This window comes from Sinocyclocheilus rhinocerous, unplaced genomic scaffold (genome assembly GCF_001515625.1).
Source record: "Sinocyclocheilus rhinocerous isolate Xijiao unplaced genomic scaffold, SAMN03320098_v1.1 scaffold821, whole genome shotgun sequence".
Taxonomy (NCBI): Eukaryota; Metazoa; Chordata; class Actinopteri; order Cypriniformes; family Cyprinidae; genus Sinocyclocheilus; species Sinocyclocheilus rhinocerous.
The window spans coordinates 580,046-606,126 of NW_015623656.1; the positions used below are offsets into that span (position 1 = coordinate 580,046).

The 26,081-nt window shown below is 38.3% G+C and overlaps 1 protein-coding gene across 1 annotated transcript in view; it reads right to left on the reverse strand.

The window, feature by feature from the left end:
- Positions 1–26,081, reverse strand: part of hip1 (huntingtin interacting protein 1) — a 55,355-nt gene that overhangs the window by 20,707 nt on the left and 8,567 nt on the right. The window contains exons 2-17 of the mRNA XM_016520910.1: positions 21,190–21,253; positions 16,224–16,366; positions 15,465–15,521; positions 12,662–12,742; positions 11,884–11,960; positions 11,706–11,767; positions 10,055–10,195; positions 8,904–8,961; positions 8,699–8,774; positions 8,160–8,303; positions 7,971–8,068; positions 7,787–7,859; positions 7,043–7,226; positions 5,439–5,527; positions 2,115–2,231; positions 1,908–2,009 (exon numbers count right to left, since the gene is read on the reverse strand). Of these exons, the coding sequence (XP_016376396.1) occupies positions 1,908–2,009; positions 2,115–2,231; positions 5,439–5,527; positions 7,043–7,226; positions 7,787–7,859; positions 7,971–8,068; positions 8,160–8,303; positions 8,699–8,774; positions 8,904–8,961; positions 10,055–10,195; positions 11,706–11,767; positions 11,884–11,960; positions 12,662–12,742; positions 15,465–15,521; positions 16,224–16,366; positions 21,190–21,253 (1,566 nt within the window). The remainder of the gene's footprint in view (positions 1–1,907; positions 2,010–2,114; positions 2,232–5,438; positions 5,528–7,042; positions 7,227–7,786; positions 7,860–7,970; positions 8,069–8,159; positions 8,304–8,698; positions 8,775–8,903; positions 8,962–10,054; positions 10,196–11,705; positions 11,768–11,883; positions 11,961–12,661; positions 12,743–15,464; positions 15,522–16,223; positions 16,367–21,189; positions 21,254–26,081) is intronic.

Genomic DNA, 26,081 nt, shown 5'->3' on the forward strand with positions numbered 1-26,081 from the left:
TTTTCTTCATTCCTGAATGTATGCGCGCGATCTGTACGTTATGTGCGAGCTTGTGTGTTCTGTCCGTGTGCAGCAATGTAGCAGCACATTAGTTTCGAGCGGAGATTAACAAACTGTACAATTTACAACATGCTTTAACCTCCCGCACTCGTCCATCGCCATTTTAACCTTCATATGTGATCCACATATCTGTCAAGCTAACGAATTATGTTTAATGCATGAGTTAGCATAATTTGAAATTGTGCTCGTGACGGAGCGGTAGCGGAGCGTTCTCGGCGCGAGTGAAAACCTCAACGCTCCGACTTTCAAAAAATCCACTCCTAGCTCCAGGCAAAATCACGCCGCTCCACTCCTCGCTCCGCTCACATACTCTGGCCCCCAACACACCAACACAGAATCACCATGTCCACCTGCACTGGACTAACCGCAGAGACAGTGATAAATAGATTCTGTGGCTAGGCTGAGAGCTGAACAGGGATGTATGGAAGAGCGTGAAGATTCGTCTACAACATGTTGATGAACTGAGAAATCAAATTTTCCTTCATCTTTTGAACGTAAGAGTTAATTGTACTACAAAAACATTGTGTGTAAGTTTCATAACTTAAAACTTTCACGTTACTCCAAAAACAGCCTTTGTTGAAACCAAGCTGCTAAAACGGCGGTTCGTTTCATATTTCATCTCAATATGATGTCATAGTGTGACAAAAGATCAACGCCTACTTCTACATCATTGTCTCCCACCCATAGCCCCGCCCACCCATTCATGCATGTAGGAGTAGGCGAGTAAATATGAAAGAGACACAAACACAGGATTACTCGAGCAAGAAAATGATAGAGATTCATCCAAGGATTATGTACAGCTAGCTAATAAGAGGTCTGTATAAAAGGTGTTTATTGTGTTTGAAATGGTTTCGCACTTGGCATTGCTCAAAGAATCTGGTAATGTCCCAACTCACAAGTGTGAGTAACAATGCTTTTGCCATGTGTCACTATTGCTTTGTCTGTTACAGATTGTTTGATATGTATAGAGTATTTATAAATTTTTAACCACAATGACACGTACTGTTTTCAAAGAACATCACAGCAGTGTCCATCTATTATTTTAATAAGCAAAATTCTTAGCCAATCATGGCTGTGAGCGTTCACGTCCAAGTCTTAAAGGGGTCATATGATGTTGCTAAAAAGAACATTATTTTGTGTATTTGGTGTTATGAAATGTGTTTATGCGGTTTAAGGTTCAAAAAACACATTATTTTCCACATACTGTACATTATTGTTTCTCCTCTAAGCCCCACCTTTCTGAAACGCGTCGGATATAAAAACTCTTTAAATATAAAAAACGTACTTACAATCTGAGAGTCAGAATAGCCGGCATTGTAGTCTACTCTACCAGGATCAGTAAATAGCCTATTAATTTTAAATTATCCACATTATTCTTCCTGTAAAAATGGGCATCCATTTGTAAATTTTATGGGTCTTGCTTCCAGTCTCATTCACTTCCAGCTATTTTAGCTGTACAAAACCGCTCGTTTTGCTGCTTGATATTGCAAATTGGTGTCTTACCATATTATTTTAATGTATTATCTTAATTATGAACACACTGGTTTGTAGTGCAATCAGTTTTACCATTTACTGCACGTTGTTATTCTTCTCGTTTTTTCCCTACAGCGGCTAATGAACCAGAAGTCTCGCCCATAGGCTTACTTCTGCGTTGAAAAATAAGGTGTATAGTGTTTTTTGATGTACAATTCTTGCTAACATTATAAGTGGACCTTTATAAGAGAACACTACAAAATAAAAAAGAATGCAGTTCATGACCCTTTATTAAGTATTAGGACAAGGAATGGAGATGGTTTCGTGACAGAGGTGAAGAGGAAGAGAATGATGTGTAGAAGGTGAGGTCCCACCTGTTGGGAGGAGGTGACGGTACTCTTAAGGGTCTCTAGCTCAGATCTGCTGGACATGAGCTCGGCTTGTAGAGCTTGAAGCTGCTCTAACTGAGCCTTCTCCTACTCGTGCACATACAGGAGGATAGGGACGTGTAAGACAAGCAAACTACGGATACATCAGGCAGAGGGAGTGTGTGTGTGTGTGTGTGTGTGTGTGTGTCCAACCTCCTGACTGGCAGTATCCTGAGCAGCTTTCAATCTGTCCTGCATCTCTTTTTTCACATTCTCCACCTCATCCTGGGCAGCACGGGCCACCGTCATCTGACGCGTCACCTCAGCATTCTGTGAAACACATAGCATGTACAGTTTAGCACAGAGCCCAGACTCTTGGCTGACCCAGTTCTTTTCCCAAGGACATGGAACCCACTGTCAGATGTCTCAGTGGTGGGATCAGAGCATGCTGCTGAATGGGAACGAGTGTGATGACAGCCTCTAAGCATGGCAGAGGAACACAGTGCCAAGTTTCATCTGTGCAAGTAATGGAGTAGAGTCTGCAGGGAAAAAAGTCTGGTGAAGGAGCTAAACCACCTGCAGGTTTACTGACAGGCCTGACACTGGAGCTCAAGTCAGCAGTATGTAGTGTGCACACCGTGTCTGTGCAGTATGCAAATTCACTATCTACACAAAAAACACAGAATACTGACTGCATTTGCCAAAACAAGCATGCTGAGTAAGATATTGTATCCCACAACCCAATGTGCTTGACCTTTCATTTCCAGTGTGAAGGAAATGTGAAATAAATTTTATTTATGAAAAAAATTTAATTATATTTTTTTATTTATATTTTTATTTGGCAATGATGCATTAAATTGATGAAAAGTGACAGTAAAGACGTTTATATAATGTTACAAAAAAACTACTTCAAGAAAATGCTGTTCTTTTGAATTTTCTGTTAATTAACTAAAGAATTAACAGAACAGGGGAAAAAAACTAGTAAGTATATAATAACCTATTTCCACAAAAATATTAAGTAGCACAACTGCTTTCACCATTGATGATGTTGTTTGAGCAGCAAATCAGCATATTAGAATGATTTCTGAAGCATCATGTGACTTTGAAGACTGGAGTAATGATGCTGAAAATTCAGCCTTGAATCACAGGAATAAATGACATCTAACAGATTACAAAATAGAAAACAGTTATTTTAAATTGTAATAGTATTTCACAATATTACCATTTTATTCTGTATTTATGATCAAATAAATACAGCATTTGTGAGCATGAGAGACTTGTTTCAAACTCTTATTGACCCCAATTTGAACAGTAGGGTCATTCCGTGTCAAATCAACCAAATTTCAGAAAGGTCCCTGGCTCAAATTTTGGATTTTGCTAATGTTTTTGTTTTTTTTTCTGAAGAAAGATAAACATGAATAGTGATGAAAGCAAAAATATTAAATTAAATTAAAATTACAGGGGGGGCAAAAATGACTTCAGAAAGATGGCAGCATCATAATGTTACTTTTACTCAGAGATTGGTAGGTCTATTAGTAAAACCTGTTGACTTTAGCAATCTTTATTGCATTATGTGCCAATGGTAACCATTAAAAAAATGGGGAGACTGGAGTAATGATGCTGAAAATTCAGCCTTGAATCACAGGAATAAATGACATCTAACAGATTACAAAATAGAAAACAGTTATTTTAAATTGTAATAGTATTTCACAATATTACCATTTTATTCTGTATTTATGATCAAATAAATACAGCATTTGTGAGCATGAGAGACTTGTTTCAAACTCTTATTGACCCCAATTTGAACAGTAGGGTCATTCCGTGTCAAATCAACCAAATTTCAGAAAGGTCCCTGGCTCAAATTTTGGATTTTGCTAATGTTTTTGTTTTTTTTTCTGAAGAAAGATAAACATGAATAGTGATGAAAGCAAAAATATTAAATTAAATTAAAATTACAGGGGGGGCAAAAATGACTTCAGAAAGATGGCAGCATCATAATGTTACTTTTACTCAGAGATTGGTAGGTCTATTAGTAAAACCTGTTGACTTTAGCAATCTTTATTGCATTATGTGCCAATGGTAACCATTAAAAAAATGGGGAAACGGCACACAATTTTTTCCTCAATTTTTCATGCCTATAACTCAAGAAGTATAAAAGATATCACAATATGATTTTAGATTCAAGTTCTTAATAAACTTTTCTTTTGGAATCTTCATTTTCAAGGCCCTGTATCATTCAGTCCCAGAGATATGGGATTTTCATACATTTTCATACTTATTGTATTTAAAGGGGAATGTCTGAAGAATAAGTGATGCTGAAACTAGAAATGTATCTTGTTTTCCTCTAGCAAAACAACTGTGTACGACATACCTGTTTGGGTGTCATAAATATTATTATTTCCTAAATTTACGTGTCTGTAACTCTAGAAGTATTACAGTTATCTTAATATGATTTTAGATTCTGGTTCCTAAGAAACTTTTCTTTTGGAATCTTCATTTTTAAGGCCCTGTATGGTTTAATCCTAGAGCTATTGAGATCCCAGTGAAGCTCCATGGCCAAATTGTTGTATCCTACCCATTTTCAATGGTCAAAAACCAAATGTGGTTTTGTGTTTATCTAGTCATCACTGGTAACACAGTCAAATATGCAACTAATAACAGTAACCCAGGGTTTAAGAATGTACAGTGTGACACGTCAGATTATGAATGACCAGGATTAATTGTTAACTCTAAATTCTAATATCTATGGAACCGAACCATATGGGACAGTGTTCTCAAACTCAAATCCTGGAGGGCCACAGCTCTGCAGAGTTCAGCTCCAACCCTAATCAAACACACCTGATCCAGCTAATCAAGGTCTTCAGGATTACTAGAAACTTCCAAGCAGCTGTGATTTGGAGCTGGTTGGAGCTAAACACTGCAGAGCTGTGGCCCTCCAGGAATTGAGCTTGAGACCACTAATATAGGGCCTTAAAAATGAAGATGCCAAAAGGAAAAGACCTAATATCTAAAAGGGCATTAAGATATCTTTAATGCTTCTTGAGTTACAGGCATGCAACCTTTGGAGAAAAAATGGCTCTTTCGTCTTGAATGGTCACCATTGGCACATAATGCAACAAAGATTGCAACAGATTTGACTAATAGACCTACCAATCTCTGTGTAAAAGTAACATTATGATGCTGTCATTTTTACCCTCCTGTAATTTGCCTCTGAATCTCAGGTGAAAATTGCCATTTTGACCCCCCTCTACAAAAAAGTGGATTACTCTGTAAATATTCATCCACAACATTTAATATTTTGGCTTTCATCACTATACATGTTTATCCTTCTTCAGAAAAATATCAGCAAAATCAAAAATTTTAGCTGAGGACCTCTGGTTTAGTTGACACGGAATGACCCAGTAGCGTATATATCAAACAGCATTAAACATGTGTTAATGCATTAATTGCATACATTAATGTGATAATTTGCCCAATACAAATATGCATTTATTCGTATACAGGCAGTGTGTGAACTAAATAGAGTCATCAATTCACCTTCCTCAGTAGGTCAGCGTGGCTCTGGACCAGCTCTGTGTATTTCTCCTTTAACTTGGTGTAGCGTTGCTCATTAGCTTGTGCTTTTCCTACAAAAAAACACAAATACACAACCAAAATATCAACATTAAGTATCAAAAACACAAACCTTGACATGCCTCAGACCTTCCTCTCTGCGTCACAGAACAGTTAGCACCACTGAGATCCTCAACACAGGCCTGCAAGCTGGTGAATTGCTCCCACGGTAGTTGATTGACAAGGTCGTCTTACCTTAGACCTGCCCTGAGTGAGCTGTCATCAGTCCGCCATTGTGTCTACTCCGGTGCAGGGGAAGACAAGAATGTCTCCGATTAAGCGATTGAGGTGTTTTGTTGTTGGATGTAATAATGACAACTCTATTGGATCCAACTGTAATGTTGCAGTAATAAATGTTTTTTTTTTTACGGGATCACTATTGTTTTGTCTGTTAAACTGATCGTTTGATATGTACTGAGCATTTATGTGTTTTTAAACTAAATCACAGCACCCATCTATGAATTATGTAGGCCGGCAAACATACACAACTGTTAGCCAATAATAGCAGTGGACCTCAGAGAACAGTACAAAACAATAAAAAAGGCAGTTCATGAGCAGGATCATAACAGGGTCGTGAAAATTTTAAGTGCCCCTATTATGCCATTTTTAAGGTTGCTAATATTGTTTTATGAGTCTCCTAAAACAGGTTTACATGCATGCAAGGTCAAAAAACACGTTAGTTTTCGCAAAAAATAGATTTAATTTTACCTAATTTCTAAATGATTCGTAAACGACTCGTGTGAAGCAGTTCAAAGAATCAGTCGCTCTAAACCCCTCCTTTCCGTGAGCCCTCACTGATGTGATTGGTCAGATGGCGCAGTCCTTTGTGATTGGTCGTAAGAGCCGTAGAGAGATTGGCTCTGGATTGGTCTACCACGTACAGCACGTGTCGGAAACGAAACGCCCATTGCCATGACGGAATGACAGCACTGGAGACTTGTCAATACATAGAAAAGATGGTATCGATTGTACCTTACCAATTCGAGCCGGAGTCTGATGATGAAACGGTTGAACTGGCTGATCGACAAGAGACTGATTCGCAAGCACGACTGGAGCAGGACGTTTCTCAGTGGTAAGTGCCAAGTGTTAACAAGCTTGTGGTAATTCTAAAAAGTGATAAAACAAATTTACTCTCACAGCGTAGGATACAGCATCTTCTCGACATGATGTTAACCACACTGAAATTTTACTGTTTGTGGGCAGGCAAGTTGGCGACGTAGAACGTGGGCAGACATTATGCAAATGTGTTACTTTGTGATGTAGAGCCGTAACAGAATAAGATTCGAATTCCTGACGATTCGTTTAGGCGATTGCGAGCAGACTCTTTTTTTGATAGACAATAACTTTATTTATCATGCACTGTCGGCTTCACAACTTTGCAGATAGTTTATGTTCACATACAGCTACATGACATACTGCATGAAAGGTAATATTCGAAAAGGCATATAGGGGCACTTTAATACAATATTTTAAATAAAAAAGAAATTCAGTGTATTGTATTGCAAATTGTTCCAACAACAAACTCTTACTCTCGATTTCGCTCAGGCTGCGCTGCTCTTTCTCGGTGTCCTCTTTAACCCTGCGCAGGTCGTCTAGCTCCACCCTCAGGAACTCGCTCTCACCCAATGCCTGCTGCTTCAGGTGAGTCTGCTCTGCAAGCTCCGCCTCCAGCTCGTTCACACGCCCCCGTAGTGCTTGACAAAGACGGCCACTCTGAGAAAGACCAAAAGAATGATTAGTGTCACTTTTATTTTCACTTCTCTTCCACTGTACATGACCCTTCAAAAGTAAAATGTCTTATGCTCATCAAGGCTGCATTTATTTGATCAAAAATATAGTAATCACAGTAATATTGTGAAATGTTTACAATTTAAAAGTTTTCTATTGTAATTTATTTTAAAATGTAATTTATTCCTGTGATGGCAAAGCTGAATTTTCAGCATTATTACTCAAGTCTTCTGGAGTCTTCTAATATGCTGAATAGATGTTCAAGAAACATTTCTGATTCTTATCAATGTGGAAAACAGTTGTTCTGCTTAATATTTTTGTGGAAACCATGACACTTTCTTAAAACATTTTTTAAAGAACAACATTTATTTGAAATAGAACTCCTTTGTTACATTACAGATGTATTTACAATTACTTTTGATCAATTTAATGCATCCTTACTGAATAAAAATATGAATTTCTTAAAAAAAAACACATATTACTGACTCCAAACTTTTAAGTGGTAGCTTATTACATTTGATCTCCTCTCATCTCCCACTCTTTACCTCCAATCTGAAGGACTCCAGCTCCTCCTTCAGGGCCTGTAGCTCCGCTGTAAGCTGCTCAATCAAACGGTCTCTGAGATGAGATACATGTTCATGAGTCCTATGTTATAATATGTTCTAATAAACGCAAAGAGCTTCCTATAACTTATTAATTATATTCTCCAACAGTATTTCCAAGACTTACTTCTCATCTTTACGCATGCCGTTCTGACTGTTGAAGTTGAACGGGTCTGTAGCAGCTGACGTGCCAAAGAGGTCGTCAAATTTGCTATCAACAGTGCTCTAATGGAGAAAAAAAAATCTCTGTCTTTAGAAACTCAAGTTAAAAGGAAAGTATACAGAGAGTTTTGGATAGTGAGAGTGTGTATGTTACCGGTAAAGGTGGGATGTCCGTGTCCACCAGGTCTTCTGTCTCTGCTACATGTTCACTCTCAGGGGACGAAGACTCCACCGGAATCACCACCACTGGACTGATGTGTTCGGAGAGGGCTGACGCCCGCAGGAAGTTAGGTGGATTCTGAAGAGAAATGTGAGGAAAGGAAACTACTGGAATGTGTTTTCAAACCGTTTTTCCCAAAACACTTCCTTACTGGTTGAGAAAACAGACAACCCCACCCTAGTCTCATGCCATTGGTTGAGCTGAAGTCACAACTATGTTGTGATTATGAAGCTCAAACAAATGAAAAAATAGCTCACTTTGCCTTTAATTTTAATTTAAAATGACAAGCAAATTGAAGGAAAATATGTTGTTTTATAGGGCAGCCTGCAGTATCTTCATGGAGTCCAGCTGAAAATCCTGACGCTAGAAAACTAAGCAGGCAGATATGTAAATGAGTTACATAATTTCTTTCCACTAGCTGTATTTTTGGACTCAGGTCAGACAGGAATCTGTTTGGTATGCAGGAGTCTCACCTCAGGAAGTTGTGGGATCTGAATCAGTCTCTTGAAATACTGCAGGTTACTGGAGCGATAGAACAGACTCTTCAGCCTGGAGAGAGAGAAACGGAGTGAAAGGAAAAGATTGAGAGAGTGAGAAATGACAAAAGAATAAAATAGCGGCAGTCTGTGAGACTCATCATGGCAGCTGTTCTGACTGGATAGTGACTGACAGACTCACTTCTTAAACTGCTCCTGGAAGCGATCCCTGTGGCCCTGCAGAGTATCTGCCGGCAGACCTGGAAGACAAGAGTGCACAAGACTGAGAGCGCGCACTATTTTACATTCTATTTTGATTACATTTTGTTATAATAGCCAAAGGAACACCAAATACAGAACAAATACAACTTCCCTACTACAATATACAAGTATAATAATAAATAAATAAATAAATAAAAACTAAGTTCAGAGTGTGGTCACATTGCAAAATATCCGACCTGTATCTGATTAAGCATTACATATGTTAGGCTATGTTCACACTGCAGGAAAATGTGGCCCAAATCAGATTTTTTTGCTCATATATAACTCAGATCGTTTAGCTTCATGACAGTGTGAACAGCACAATCCACATTGAACCCGATCTTTTCAATTCCAATTTGGGCCACTTCCATCTGTGGTACTAGATCAGATTCAGGTCAGATGTTTTGCAACGTGACCGCAGTCTGAACAGCCAAAACGAATTTATGCGACTTAGATCTAGATCGACGTTCGTCATAATTCCATGCTGACGGGAGTCACTGCAAAGATTTTACATTAACTGTATTTCTTTGATCACTCAAGTGAATCGTTTTACGGTGTATTACAGAAACGGTGCTATACAAGCTAAACTTACTGGATTTTACAGTAACTATTTAAAAACTTTGCTTTCTTTCTCCTCATCTTCGTCCTCCTTATCGCCTGCTCACAAATTCACAGGCTTTCGCGCCACATTAGTTTATAAATGAATGTGTAAACACTTCAGTGACCTGTTTACTTCCATATGACAATGCATTTCTTGCCATCTTGTTATCGTTCTTTTGCGTATGCAGGTCAGTTCAGCACCGTCATTCGTTCACACTGAAATCTGACATTTGCCACATTTAAAACTGATAACGTGAACAAAAAACGGATCCGAGTATTAAATCGGAATTGAGCACTAATGCATGTAGTGTGAACGCAGCCTGTGGCCCAAATCAGAATCTAAAAAAACAGATTCCAGGTGATTTGTGCTGTTCACATTGTTAAGATCTGAGTCACATATAAGCAAAAAAGCAGATTTGGTCCACTTCTGTCTGCAGTCTGAACATAGCCTTTGTGTGTGTGTGACGAGAGAGATGTGATTTATGGACTCACAGGAGTGGAGTTTGAAGAGCAGTTTGACGGTGTAGTCGTACAAATGACTGGAGTCCAGAATGACCTGGATAAGAGGGGCTAGACGGCACTGACCGGCTGCTGTCACCGACACAGAGCGAGACATATCCAACGAGCTGAACACTGTGAAGAATAAAAAAACATCAAGACACTCCCATCATTCCATAGATACCAAAACCCCTTATAGGATAAGTATATTTCTGTCATGCTCTAACACAAAATTATAAACTTTTATAAATTTGATAAACTAATTACTATAAAATATTAATATAAATTGTGCATATAAATAATTTATATTAATTTATATTAACCATTTATAATAACAATTATAAATTATCATTAATTATTTGTGTAAATATGTTATAATATGCATATATTAATTTACAATAATCCATATCTTATTTTTGGACATTTTGTCTCTTTTATATATATATATATATATACACTAGGGGTGTAACGATACACGTATTCGTACTGAACTGTTCGGTACGAGGCTTTCGGTTCGGTACCCATTACAAACCGAACGATTCATTGGACTAATCGATCCTATTACATTTGGAAAACAAAAGAGCTTAAAGTGTGAAATATAATGTTCTCAGTGCCACTGCGCTCAACATGACAGCCCAAACGGCATGCACCAAGAGCTTGTAACACTTCAAAGAGAAAGGAAAAATTGAAATCGCATCATATGACCCCTTTAAGGGAAAAAAATTAAAATAGTTAGCTATACCGTTATCAACATATGTTGAAGTAGATTCGTCTCTGAGAGAGAATGCGGCGTCAGATGCCGAAAGCTCCATCATTACTCCGTCAGTCCGTTTTTACTTTCACTTTCTGCATATAGTGAATTGGCTGAGATTAAGATGTTCACCGACATAACTCTTGCGCAAAGTTTGCATGTTGCCTGTGTGATATCCATTGGCTCGCCTTCAAAAAACAGGAATATTTTGTTTCCATTTCATTGCAACATACCCAATTAGCCCCGTACCAAACATACTGAACCGAACCGTGACACCACATACATATATATATTTAAACATATGTTTGAAATACTCAATTGAAAGCCTCAATTCTCAATTGGCAAGTTGTATTCCTTTATTGTATGAATCCCTCTTTCACGGCATTCCCTTCAACATGCTGTTTTTCTCAATCTATCCCTCTCATTGCCCACTTTCTCATTCACATTCATCCCCACACTCCCTCCCTCCCTCCATCCGTCCGTCTCTCTGGTGATCAGTGATGCAGGCTCATGTGAGACCCCGTCTTCTCAGCACACAGAGAGGTGTGGTTTCCTGTGCCAGGGAGCTGCGTTTCAGCCAACAACACTCGCATTAACTTCTACCTAATGCTTCCAGCACAGGCACACTGAGATCTATCAGTGTTCCAGCTAGATTTTACTGCCTGTTTCAGCAGAAACATCTATCCCGATAGAGATGTCACCTGTTTTTTACTTTAGAATGCACATTAGCTATTCTTTACTGTGAGATTTTTTTCAGAGATTCCAGTCTTTCTCTATTCAAGTAGATTAAAGCTGTATTTGTCTGCCTACAATCTACTTAGAAAACAGCATAACCAAAATGACCGCCAAGGACTCTTCTGGTGCTCAAACACCTGCACTTCACTTTAAACTTACCACCTAAGAAAAGGTTCAGCTCACACTCCAAGTAATCAAACATCTCCACCGTCAACTGGAAGCTACATGTTTTGAGAGGAGAGGAAACATGATTAAGTCCCATCCCACAAACACACAGAGCAATTATAGAACTTTATTTAATAAAACCGACTGAAAAGAGAAACAAAGCAATACTCACAAATTATTGACGTCGTTCTCACCCGCCTCATCAAGCTGGCTGTTTGACATCTGAAGGTTGCCTGGGAAACGAGGATTCTGGGAAAGCAAGTGGGGTAAATCTTATATTTGTGAGAGTCTGACAGCACAGCCTTTTAAAATACTCAAAAATGGCTCATGAAATGACGAATGCAAATTTCTTTCCTGTATTGACACATTTCATATTGACGCAGGAAGCAGGGCCAAAACATATCAAAAAGCTTGTCTGGGTTTAAAAAAAATAATAATCTAGGCAGCAGGCAATATTGCAAGACATTCTGCCAAACCATGATTATCTACAAAAAATATAAAAAAATATATAAATTATTTTATTATTTATATTTATCTATTTATGTTCATATACATGTATGTGTGTGTGTGTGTATATGTAATTATAAAAAATATTTTTAAATATATATTTAATAATACTGTATATATAAATAGATGAAAAATATAAAGATATCTTTATGTAAATGTCATCATTATTAAATATATTACACTAAAAATACATGTAATCTTGTTTTAATGTGTGTGTGTATATATTATTTAAATATATTTGTATTTACATTTTTATTGTATATATTTGTTATTATATGTATATTTGTTTTGTGCTTTTTTTGGTAATTTTTGCTATTTTTAGGACTAACATTTAGTTGTCATGAGGTCACAAAACTAAATGAAGACTGGAAATAAAGATCTGAGGAGGAGAGTTAGAAGATGGATGTTCTGCTGAAATCTCCTTCAAGGCCTCAATCACTCACTTTGATGTGAAACTCCATTTTGGTGATGAGCAGTTTGAGGTAGATGCTGCACAACTTGCCGTAGCCTTCACTCAGATGACCCTGAGAAGAGAGAGAGCAGTGTGAGGGCAAGAAAAACACTGAACACTTCAAAAGGAAATGATGTCATTGCCCTTCCGAAGCAGCTAATGAGTCCTCTTCTCATTCTCAACTCATCAGCTCACTTCACAGTCCAAAGTATGAGTCACTGTGGGCAGATTAAGGTCATGTTTGGTGTTTGTTAACATGTTTGGTGTATTGTACACACATAATAGGTCCAGCTGCGAGTCAAGTTAATGAGCTCATTCTTTCACTTCCTGTTCCCTTCACCACTTACTCTGACATCATGGGAGGGGGACAAAGTTGCTCGCAGGAAATGTTTCTCCTGAGTCTAATCCTACAGCACGTTATCAGCAAATACTCAGAGGGATGCAACTAAAGGTCTTTCCAGTAAACAAAAGTTGTAATTCAGCATGTTCCATCTGACCCTTCCTGTTGGCTAGTGATACACAGCTGATCGTAAACTGCATTAGAAACACTTGCATTGCTGACAATGATGCTAAAGTCAACATGAAATGGCATTCACAAGCCACTGCATCAGGGCTGCTCAATTAATGGAAAGAAATACGAAATTGCAATATGGTTTAGTGCGATTATCAAATTGCAAAGGCTGCGATTTAATTAAAAATATATATAGACCGTGTTTCAGAAAGTGCAGCACTGTGTTGTTGTTTTTTTACACGTGAGCAGCTCATGATCCAGTGTTTCAGTATCTGAGATCAGCTCACTTTTACAGTAAATACTGCACCATATAATCTCATTTGTGTATCTGCTCTGAGTTTGGAATGCTTATAACATGCATTTGGAAACTTAAAATGTGACCCTGGACCACAAAACCAGTCATAAGGGCAAATTTTTTGATTTATACAAACTGAAAGCTGAATAAATAAGCTTTCCATTGATGTATGGTTTGTTAGGATAAGACCATATTTGGCTAAGATACAACTATTCGAAAATCTGGAATCTGAGGGTGCAAAAAAATCAAAATACTGAGAAAATTGCCTTTAAAGTTGTCCAAATGAAGTAGCAATGCATATTACTAATCAACAATTAAGTTTTGATATATTTACGGTAAGAAATTTACAAAATATCTTCATGGAACATGATCTTCAATTAATATCCTAATGATTTTTGGCATAAAAGAAAAATCGATAATTTTGACCCATACAATGTTTTTTTGGCTATTGCTAAAAACATACCCAAGCGACTTAAGACTGGTTTTGTGGTCCAGGGTCACAAATGAGCCAACCATCTTCCCAAACTTGGAAAAATGAGAAGCAACTATTGTAATAATACTAATAATAAACCGACTATTGTCAAACAAAGACTAGCTTTAAGGACTTCCTGTGATTCTCCACCAAAATAAAAGTTTGAAGGAATAACTTTTGGAAAGTTTCCAGCCTCTGTTGCCTCCATATATGAGGACACAAACACATAAACATAATCTCTAGAACTGCTCTGAGAATCACTTCACGAGCATTTTGCAGTTTCTTTTGAAAAAAAAAAAAAAATCGCCATATCATATACAAACAGAAACTTCAAGGTCTTCACAGCAACCCGTCAAATAAAAGTTTGGTTTGACTTGAAGAAACTGTGACAGAAAAGTGTAAATAAAACTATTTCTGAAAAAAAAATAATAATAATAATTTTTAAGAAAATTAATTAGAGATGATTTTGATTGTTTAAATTTAATGAAACATTAAAATGTAATCCAAAAAATTAATGGAAAACAGAATTTGGTAGAAATAAAACTACATTTGAGAAAAAAATAAAACATTTCATAGGGCCTTAATTTAATTTTTGTTAAACTTAATAAATTGATGTTAAATTGTATAAGTTTCATTATTTCAATTAATTAGACATGCTTTTTGATTAATATTTTTAACCATTAAAATGGAGTCTAGAAAAATTTAAATGGAAAAAACAGAATTAAAAAAAAAAAAAAAATGGATTTCATAGGGCCCTAGACATATTACAATAACAATATTTCTTATTTTGTTTCATATTTTTAGTAACAATATCAACAACAACTATTATTATTATTATTATTATTATTATCCTCGTACTGATACATAATCTCAAAATATTCGGCTAAATTGTGCAGTCCTACTAACAAGCACAGCAAACATGAAGGTTTTTTTCAATGTTCATCAGAAAAAAAAAACAATAACATTTTCTCCCCATATCTGTAATGTAACAGCTGCAGATTTTGTGCATAAACACCCATTTATGCAATGTAAGAAAAACTATTTATATTTTTACATTTTATATTGTATTTAATGAAGATAAAAAATTTATCTGGAATATGTTGTCTACTATTAGATAAAAGACCAAAAAGAATAGAAACATCCAACATCACACTTCATAGGAGAGCTTCATAAGATATCAAGGATGTTTGACTGGTACACTCATAACAAGCAAAGCTCTGTAAGCGTTCCTCCAGAGTGACAAACACACGCTCATGTCATTGTTTGCTAATTACAGATCATCTCTGCACTGAGGTTAGTGTGTCTGACTCATACACAGAATGCCAAGCTATTCAGCTGTCAATCAGCAGTAACGAAATGACTTGCTGACTGACACACTGACAGTTTCCACAATGAGATGAAAACTCAAGGGAACTCGACAGGGCCTCATTCAATACGACAGAGTTATATTGAGCGAGCCTCCGATTTAGTGGGAAATCATTAAAACCTGCAGCCACAACTTGTATTCACACGCTTACCCACATCCTGCTCATGTCGTTCAGGTCAGCCTTGTTCCGCATGGAGTCCTTAATGACCTGAGTTGACAGAGAGGAGGAGGAAGAGTTGAGACAGCATTCTAAAAACTTGAAATAAAAAAAAATTCTAAAAAGATACCTAATCTTCCAATAATGTACCTTAAAATAAATAAAATTTAATACAATTTAAAAAGCTCATTTAAATTAGTTTAAAACGTTTTCAAATTTAAATAAAATTTAGATATCAAAGGAGCAGGGTGTTTTATGGCTAATATGTGATAGAGTATAAGCATAGCACACACAGACTGAATCATTTCTATTGATAATTTTCAGTATGGAATGAAATATGACAATGTATTTTGGACTGAACACTCATACTGCATATGCAGCACTGTCTTGAATTTTGCCAAAAGGTATCATAGATAGCTACATAATGCTGCTGCCTACCTTTTTGAACAGATTTTGTGTCATGAGTGTGCCTATGATGCCTTAAAATCCTGTCTAAGCAGACAGCTGATTAAGTTTTTGGAACAGGGCTTGTGAGAGTTTGCTCAATATGGATCTCTCACACACACACACACACACACAAACACATCATCATCATGTGTCACTGATGCATGCAGCATTTACTATGTTTTGAGTGTGTGAGAAAAATAAATGAATTAAATGGAGAGCCAGATATCAACTAACTAAGAGATTGAGAGAAAGTGAGAGTGAGGTGGAATTAGACGTGTAAGAGATAATACGGCTGTATGTACTCACGTTTGGATGGCCGTCCCTCAGCAGCTTGTGGAAGACGTGGCAAAATTTCCAGCAGAGCACTGCATTGCTGGAAAGGGGCAGGCGGTTGACAGCAAGCCAGAATGTGTGAGCCCCCTTCTCATGATGCGTGCCCAATATGCACGGTGAAGATGCCAGTCAAGGACAAATCTGAGGGGTGTAGAATTTAAATTCTGCTTCTCTGACATGTCAGCATCTTTAACCAGATACTCTAGATACCTGATCCAGCCTTCTGGAAGAAGGACTAACCAAACTGCATCCTACAAATGAATAATAAGTACTGGAGCAAAGAAACACTGATGTGCAGCTACATGGAGTTACACATACACTATATGGACAAAAGTATTGGGACACCCCCTTCTAATTAACAGGTTTGACTACTTTAGTAATTTCCATGAGTACAAATCTTAATGTTTAAACATATAATGACATTCTAGGGAATTGTGTGCTTCTAATTTTATAGCAACAGTTTGGACAGGACACTTTTCTATTCTAACATGGCAATGCCTCTGTGGATAAGGCAAGGTTCAAAAAGAAATGATTGATTGAGTCAGTGTGGAAGAACTTGACTGGTCTGCAGAAACCCAGCTGAACACCTCTGGTGTGACTTTAAATGCAGACCTTGAGCCAAAAACTCATGGAAATTACTAAAGTAGTCAAACCTGTTCATTAGAAGGGGGTGTCTTAATACTTTTGTCCATATAGTGTATGTTTATCTAAAAATGAACTGGGTATCTAATATATAAACCAGATAGCCAATACATGATACAATTATTTGCATATATTATGATACAATTAAATGTATACAATAATACAAGCACAGTTATGGCAGGGGCTATTGTGTTTTCCATTCGGTCTACCAAAATGTTTCACCGCCCTGCCCGACGGGCTATCTTGAACAGTGATATAAAATTCCTTCCTTGATTTGCATTGTTCACTAGCTTGTAGGGGTAAAACGGATTGTAGTTGATCGTTTGCACGTGTTTCTAAGTCTTGAGGATTTAAACATTCAAGTGTTTTAACCATTCACGTGCATTCGGAGCTGCACGCACTCATTCAAAGTGCACACAGAGAGCCGCGTTTCAGACAATGCGCATACACAGAATTGATTCCTTTTTCGCGTATCCTTGCATCTGAATGAACACATACACACAAAATTACCTCAAAATAACTGTCTCGGCAAGTATTCTTGTAAACACAGTCGGTTATGTCTTAAGTGAACGTAAACAGTGGTGAAAGAAATCTCAAGTGCATCATTATATTGGATCCTGCATTCGGTCTTAAAGGGGCAGCAGCCTATAAATACCTGCTGTTCCATAAGCGCCACCTGCTGTCAGAGAGTGGCATTTGCATCTCATTCACAAAGCTAAAATCAGACCATTCTGTTTTTGCATTCGAAATTATAAAATCTAATTGCAATCTAAATAGCATGTACTTAGCATCTTTGTTTGGATCGTGATTAAAATGCAGTGGTTGCCTCTGTTTTTAAATGGAAAAAGCACAGCCTTAGTTTGTTTATATGAAGAGATTTATTTTATTTGTATTTAATTATTTGATTTGGGATTTATTTTAAAATTTCAAGTTAGTTTTATTATTTGACATACTGTATTTCAGTTTCACAAAGAAATGTGCAGCATTTTGTTGGAGAAATAATAAAAGGACACCTTTTCATTTATAATTTGTCTTAAATCTAATTTTGTTAAAAAGAAAATTGTGAGAAAATTGTATTATGAAATCAGTATCATTAATTGTATCGTATCGCATCGCATCGTGAGTTGAGTGAATCATTACATCCCTACATGCTACTAGTTTTTGCTGTGGTATCAAAGAAGTATTCTGCTATTTAAATAATAAAGAACCGTATTTTTTTTGCTCATCTGCAAAATGACCCGATCTGTTACTCAAAATCTGATATGATAATGCAATATGATCCGAGCCATGGGTTTTGTGATCCGTTGCACCCCTACTCTCTTGACTTGTTATTTGAAGAAAAAAAGCGATCACTGAAGTTTTTAATCATGCTGATTTGTCCGCAGTGAAGTTCAGCCGATGTCTTTTTTTTTTTTATTCGGGCTACTTAAATTCATTTTGGGCTACCAAAATCTGAAGAATATCTGCCCGAAGGGCTACCAGCGATTTTGAAATTTTGCGAGCCCTGTATGGGCTGATGCTCATAAAGTCACCGTGGCCAAATATTGGCAGAATAATTGGTATGTCTAGTATTGGTATGTCTAACATAACATAACACAACACAACACAACGCAACATAACAAATAAAATAAAAAAGCAAGTTTAAATGCTCATGTTTATAAAATAAATACCCCATATTACTCTCAATTTAGATACCTCTGAATAAAATAATCACATAAAATACAATTTATTAATTCCTAAAACAACATAAAACAACTTAAAAACAACATAAAACAACTTTAAAAGCTCTGCAAGTTTATAAAATAAAATACCCTCAGATCAGATTCTTCAAAATAAAATAAATTAAGCAAACAATAAATAAAAGCATATTTAAAAGCTCTTCAAGTTTAAAATATTGGCAGGTGAATTGGTTTGTAAATATTATAAAATAATATTCCAATTCCAAATAAATTATTCCAAATAAATAATAAAATAAAATAAATATAAATATATTTTCTTTCCCAAAAGTAGGGCACTCAATGACCAGAATATAATGAAACTACGGTTCCCTATCGAAAGGTAACTCCCGTTGCGTCGTCATTTGACGACTGCTTGGGGAAACTCCTGTTTACTCTATTACTGAAGCCTGATTGGTTAACGTTTGTGTAGCTGCACAAACCACTGGCGCTCGAGCCCGCCAGAAGGGGCGGAGCCGACTGCTATATAAGTCGGCTCGGTGTGCCATCTCATCAGAATCTTCTCCTTCAGCGACGAGACCACCTCTTCGCTGACTCTGCAATCAAGAAGCTGAAGAGGGAAGAAGCTCAGCCTGCAGCTCGCCGCCGTAGAAGAGCCCCGGCAGCAGAAGAAGCAAGAAGCCTTCCCCTGTGGCTATCCGGCTGGTAAGAGCAATTCCTGAGCAATTTCTCTGCGACATTGTTGCAAATTTTGCACCACGAGTGTGGCTTGTGCGGGGAATCCCTGCACGATGCAGAAGGGCAGTGAGTTGCAGCGCCCATGCAGAGACTGTGCACTTACTGAGACGGAACGCTCTCACAGAGAGCATGAGCATGATCTGCCGTTGTGTGTTTTACACATGAGATTGCGCCCCTCTTACATCGAGCAGCTCAATCCCTTTAGGCGGATCAGAGTAGAATGCTGTCACCAATGATTCAGATCGCTGACAGCTTCGCATTTCTGTGTGCGTCGCTGAGGCTGCGCTCACTGAGACAGGCTGCTTTCACAGCTGAAAGCGCGAGTTTATCCCTGCATCGCTAGCGGATCCCCTTCAATGAAGATGGCCCCGCCTTCCCTGCTCTCGTGTTTCTCCCCTCCCAGTTACCTCGGAGAAGAAACGGCGAACTCGCGAGTTTGAGCGATCAGGCTTGAGTGATTTTACGCCGGCGCAGGTCCCGCGTGTTTCACTCTCACTGCAGCACTTTGATCTGCCAGTGTGTTTTACACGTAAGGATCAGCGTCCCTCGCTTACATCGAGCGGCTCAATCCTTCTAGGCGGATCGGAGTAAAGGCTGTCACCAGTGATTTCACATCGCTGACAGCCTCAGATTTGAGTGCGCCGCTCGCCTGGGCCATGCCCACACTGAGGCTGCGCTCACCGAGACAGTTCTCTCGCTATGAGAGTGTGTCTCGATCTGCTGCGCTCGCGGTTTGCCTTCTTCAATGAAGCGGCCCCACCCCTCCTGCTCAAGTTCTCCCCTCCCAGCTGTCTCGGAGGATGAAACAGTAAAGTCACGGGGCTGAGCAACCGGGCTTGAGTGATCACACGCCGGCACAGCTCCCACGCTGCCACTCTGCTTTTGGCCTGCGAGTTTACATTAAACGCTCAGATTCTTTCAGACAATCAAAGCAGCTTTTTGTGTGCTTTGGAGGTTGCTCTAAAAGGCTGCCTGTTACAAAGTAAAGACTATCTCATTTGATAGTAGATGCTATAGCTCTCGCTTATGCCTCAGCTGGCTTACAATGCCCTTTAGGTGTGAGGGCCCATTCCACCAGAGGAATGGCCTCCTCTTGGGCCTGGTCCAGTAGAATCTCTATTGGGGGGAGTCTACCTTCATTAGATTCTACAATTTGGACATCCCTGCCCTGCAGGCGCGGGTCTTATCCGCCTAATGCTTACTTTTCTAGACTTATCTCAAGTAGACCTCAGAACGTTCTCGGGTCTCTTTGTGGCTCAGGCTTATGAAGCCCTCGCTGAGTGTTCCTGGGTTGAGCTCGCGGAGCAGGCTAAGTTCTGCATCTGCTTATAGCACGGCGCTATTGGATATGTTCCCCAAGCAGTCGTCAAACGACGACGCAACAGGAGTTGCCTTTCGATAGGGAATGCTCCGGTTAATCATGTAACCTTGGTTCCCTGAGATAAGGGAATGAGTGTTGCGTAACTGGCCGTGCTATAGCTGCACGCGAATCGATAGCTGCCGCTTCAGTCGTATGATTCTGATGAGATGGCGCTCCGAGCCGACTTATATAACGGTCGGCTCCGCCCCTTCTGGCGGGCTAGAGCGCCATTGGTTTGTGCAGCTACACAAACGTTAACCAATCATGCTTCAGTAATAGAGTAAACAGGAGTTTCCCCAAGCAGTCGTCAAATGACTACGCAACGCTCGTTCCCTTATCTCAGGGAACCGAGGTTACGTGAGTAACCGGAGGGTTATTTGGTTATTTAGTGATGCCGATGTCAACGAGTAGATTTGAATTGTCTATTTTGAGGTTATTGGCCGTATGCTTATTCATCATAAAATAAGCATAATAATTCTAATTTAACCCTCACATTCCTTCATAGTTAAAAAAAAAAGGATATTCCTGGCATGCTTCTCTTTGACAGCAATCTCCTGTGTGTTGATGGCTTTGTTGATGCTCACTGCCTGTAGAAGAGAAAGAGAGAAAGTTCAAATACATTTTTGGGGACTTTCCTTCAGTGAGGTTAAAGATTAAAAACCAGCTCATGGCAGAAGAGTCTTCCTGTGTGCTGGGGCAAACAGTGAGTTTTAGTCTTTCACTAGAGCCTTATTGAGCAACTTTAACCATCACTGCGCAACAGCCACTGAATACTAATGAAATTGAGCTCAAGGAGTGTTGGACAGGCAGCATGACCTAAAACACTATTACCGCTTGGGCTACATCCTCCTAATAGTTTGATTCATCTCTCAACTATATACATACTGACAACGTCGAGAGCTCTGATGCAGAACTAACTTGTGAGAGATATTGAAAAAGCATTAGCCATATGTTTTCTTTCCTGTTCCTTTCACAGATGCCAAATTGCCATCAGTTCTAGGTACCTTCACAACTAAAACGGTGTTCCTGTTTAAACAAGCAACACATTTTCGGCATGGCCAGCTGAACGTAATGAACCCTTATCGGCCCATCAGATAATGCACATGGTTGCATGAGCCAATTAAGGTGTGGCAGGGCAGTCGAGTCTCTAAGTCATGCTTCCTCTAAAATGGCTGAAACTCCTTTTATTTAGAGAAACAAAAGACTTTAGTTCTAAAACATCGCTAGGAAATACTAGTGCATTTCTGATGCAAAAGCTGCCCAAAAATATGTTTTTGGCCAAATTTTACTCACACTGCATCTATGTGTTGACCCATGATTACATGCTCATGTGACGTTGCTGTGCTATATGATCATGAAAACTATCGTCTGCATGCATTTTTTAGCACTGCAGTTTAAAAACAAGTAATTTTAAGCCGTTGAAACTTAATCAGTAGCAAAAAAAAAACCTCATTCGCTATATGCACACGCTGTCAGAGAGATGCGCGCATGTGAAGGCAGTGCTCATAGAGTGCTGGAATATTAAACAGTTATTATATATAAGTTATTTTTGCCGCTTTATAGGCTACACAAATCTTTACAAATATCCTTGTAACCACAGTAATTTAGGTCTTAAGTAAAAGCAAACAGCTGAGAAAGAAAACACATGTGTAACAGTATATTGGATCCGGGCAGCTCTTAAAGTGACAGCAGTCTAATATTCCTGTAGTCTGTCATTCATGTTAATCTAACAAGAGAGAAAATCTTACTGCTCTTGATTAAATCATGTTTGTAACTTTAATGAGAAGAAATTTAATTTACACAGTGAAGAATATGCAGTGTTTTTATACATTTGATTAATTTATACAATGTATGCAGCATTTCTTATTTATTTGTTTTTTTGTATAGTTTTTTGTCCTATTGCTTGTTTCTTATTCTTATTTAATCACTGACTGTTTACTTGTCTTCAGTGAGCTTGAGTTTTTGCATCACAGTAATAAATTACATTTAAAATATACTGAAATAAAAAAAATCATTTTAAATCAATAATAATTTCACAATATTACTGTTTTTACTATTAAAACACTAAAATATTACTGAATTTGGAATGGTAGTGTAAACTTTGAAAATACTTCACTCTGGACCAAAAATAAATCAGAAAAATTTTGTTGAAGAGGTTGGCAGAAATTCTGGCAAGGATGCTGAGAGAATGCTGTTGTAGTGTGTAGTTCAGTCTTCATCCCTGTGCTGGCTTCTGCTGCCAGACACACTGTTAAAGGTGATAAGGCATGGCTTTGTGTAGACAAGATGGATCTGTTGGATGAGCATCTCATTAAGTCGCAGCTGTGATCTCAAACACAACAAGGATGAAGAAAGGACAGCAGATTGGAAAAATCCATCCAGGTTTCTTATACACCAACCCAACAGAATGTTTTTAGGCAATGCTCTAATGCTAAAAACAATACATTGACTTGAGAAGTGGGTTTCTTCCATCCCTCTCCAACAACCAATAATGCATTCAGAGCTGATAAGCATATGACTAAAACTGTCCATGAGCCATAAAGTCTATAAAAAGTTAATCAGTAAAAAAAATGTCAATAAATTTCCATTATAAGGAAATTAAGACCTTTAAAAACATAGCAGCTAAGGCGTCTAAGAGATTGTGACGCTGGTGTGAGGAAATGTGTGACCTAATTTGTCCACACTAAGACTTTGTCGTCTATGTGAATGAGTTGTGCCAGCTGACCAGGCCTTTTGGCACTGGCGAGTGAATTTACTGGCATCCCGGCCCATTATCTCTCTCACAGGCACAGGCAAATGATAAGATGAAGTGATAACCACTTATTAAAGTAAGAAAAGATAAATAAACTGGGAAAGATTACAAGCAGAGATGAGCATAATGTCATCACATACTTAACCCTGTAAAGTCTGACATATGAAATAATAAACAGAATTTAAATGGGTCATATGACATTGCTAAAAAGAACATTATGTTGTGTTTTTGGTGTAATGCAATGTGTTCATGCGGTTTAAGGTTAAAAAAACACATTATTTTCCACAATTACATTACTGTTGCTCCTCTATGCCCCGCCTTTCTGAAACGCGTCGATTTTTACAAAGCTCATCATTCTGAAAAGCGAGGTGTATGCTGATTGGCCAGCTATCCAGTGCGTTGTGATTGGCTGAATACCTCAAGCGTGTGACGGAAATGTTACGCCCCTTAACATACGCGTCGCGGCACATTCGCCACGCTGCTTCATTGAAGATGCATGCATACGTCTCCTTTGATTAAAAATAATGGCTAGTGCGGTGGCTGCAATATATGTAGGTGAATCTACAAACATTTTAAAGTTTTAGTCACATAACATCAGTTCTAAAGTGACTGAGACCCTCCGACAGCCGAGCAGGTTGTCCAGATGAATGCCAATAGCAGCCATTAGGGATGCACCGAAATGAAAATTCTGGGCCGAAACCGAAACTTCTGGATGCACTTGGCCGAAAACCGAAATAATGCTTTGTAATAATTATTTATTATTTTATTCAATAATATAAAGTACTTTTGTAAGACTTTTTAATTTAACTTAATTTTAAAGACTAATTGACTTTAAAAAAACACAAGCAAATAAATGACGTCTGCTAAATGACTAAATGTAAAAATAAAAGAACCAAACTTTTATTGAAAGTAACAATTAAATTGGACAGAATAGTAATATTAAATAATGTATAATTTTATTCAGTTCTATGCAACAGAATCAGATAACGTTTTTTTTTTTCTCGTTTTTTTTACTAATTATCCAAATAATGTATAGTCCTACAAAGCTATTATTATCAGAGCAGATCAGTGAATGAGAGGGTATCATCATTTTACCAGCGTTGCCCGTACAGCTCTACTACAAACAGGAACAAGTGTACTACATAGAAATTTCCCATCGGTGCATTATTTGAGCAAACTTTGCCTTTCTGGTGATCATGAGCAGTACACGAGCGGAACGCACATTCATAGAGCAGAATAGGGCTGCACGATATTGGAAAAAACTCACATTGCGATATGTTTTTTCTGGAATATATATTGCGATATGAAAAAAAAAAATCAGATGACTTCAATATAGCTCTATTTGGGAAAAAAATTATCAATGATTGGGGTGATTTTGTAGGCGAATAAATCAGCATAGGAAATAAACAAATTACAAGCATAGATCCCAACATCTATGTTTACAAGGATACTTGCAGAGCACATTATTTCAGGCACAAACAGACGCAGAAGTGAACAGAAATCAGTGTTCACATGCATCTGCGTGGCTCTCACTGAGTCTACACCGGACGCGAGCGGCGTGACGCGACAAAATACAATAGAACCTATTATAATCAGTGATGCTGTGTGACTGTCTACACTGGATGCGGCGCGACACAACAAATCCCGACAGTAAACTGATGGCGCATTCTCTTTATGACGTACTGACACAAAGTTCAAATGATATGCAATGGCCACTTTGTCGCGTCCAGTGTAGACACCGCTTGCGCTTTCGTGGCATCTGCCGTTGCTAAGCGACCATGACCTGCACTCTCCGTTTCAACAAAGGATAAATGGATTTCCAGCACTGAAAATCCCTCGCAGTAGCTCTGCTACTAAATTTATTTAAAATGGGTATCGCTGTACAGCTGTCGCGTCCGGTGTAGACACTGTCTGTGTGTGAGCAAAGAAAACAATCAGTAAAAATGTAACGATCAGTATACTAAACATCGCACATCCTGCGATGTGACTATCGCGGATGCACACATCGCAATATCGATGCTGAAACGATATATCGTGCAGCCCTAGAGCAGAATATTGAGTGGCGCGTCACACCATGCAGTGACGACGGCTAGAGGAGAGTGAAACCTGCACGCTGAACACTACCGGGCAGTGCGACGGGGCATATATTTTCAGTAGGGTTGGGAATCGAAAATCGATTCCGATTCCAGAATCGGATACTTAAGGTAAGGAATCGGATACTTGTCAAATTAAAATTTCGATTCCGCCTAGCGATTCCTATGCGCTTGTGAGGACCGAACCTAGCGATCTGCCAGGACCTTGCTCGCTAATCTAAGCGCTCCAAAGTTTGGCTACATTTGCGATCAAAAGTCAAAAAAGCTAAGTATAATATCTGTGATAGCTAAACATGTTGCAAGAGAGGTGTCACCACCAACATGACAAAGCACTTTAATTTAATAGATCGTTAAAGATCCCGAACACGATTCAAACACCTACGTGATTCTATTCCAAAATTACAATGATTCGTCTTTCATTCCTCAACCTTTGACATGTGCGATCAATGTTGTGATCACTTGGTTCGTCCGTGCAGCATACGATCATCACACCAGTGTGATTTGAACATTTAAATTTGCATTCGCGCTGCCACTGACCTAAAGAGAGCAGCTGTCTGTCATGAATGAAAC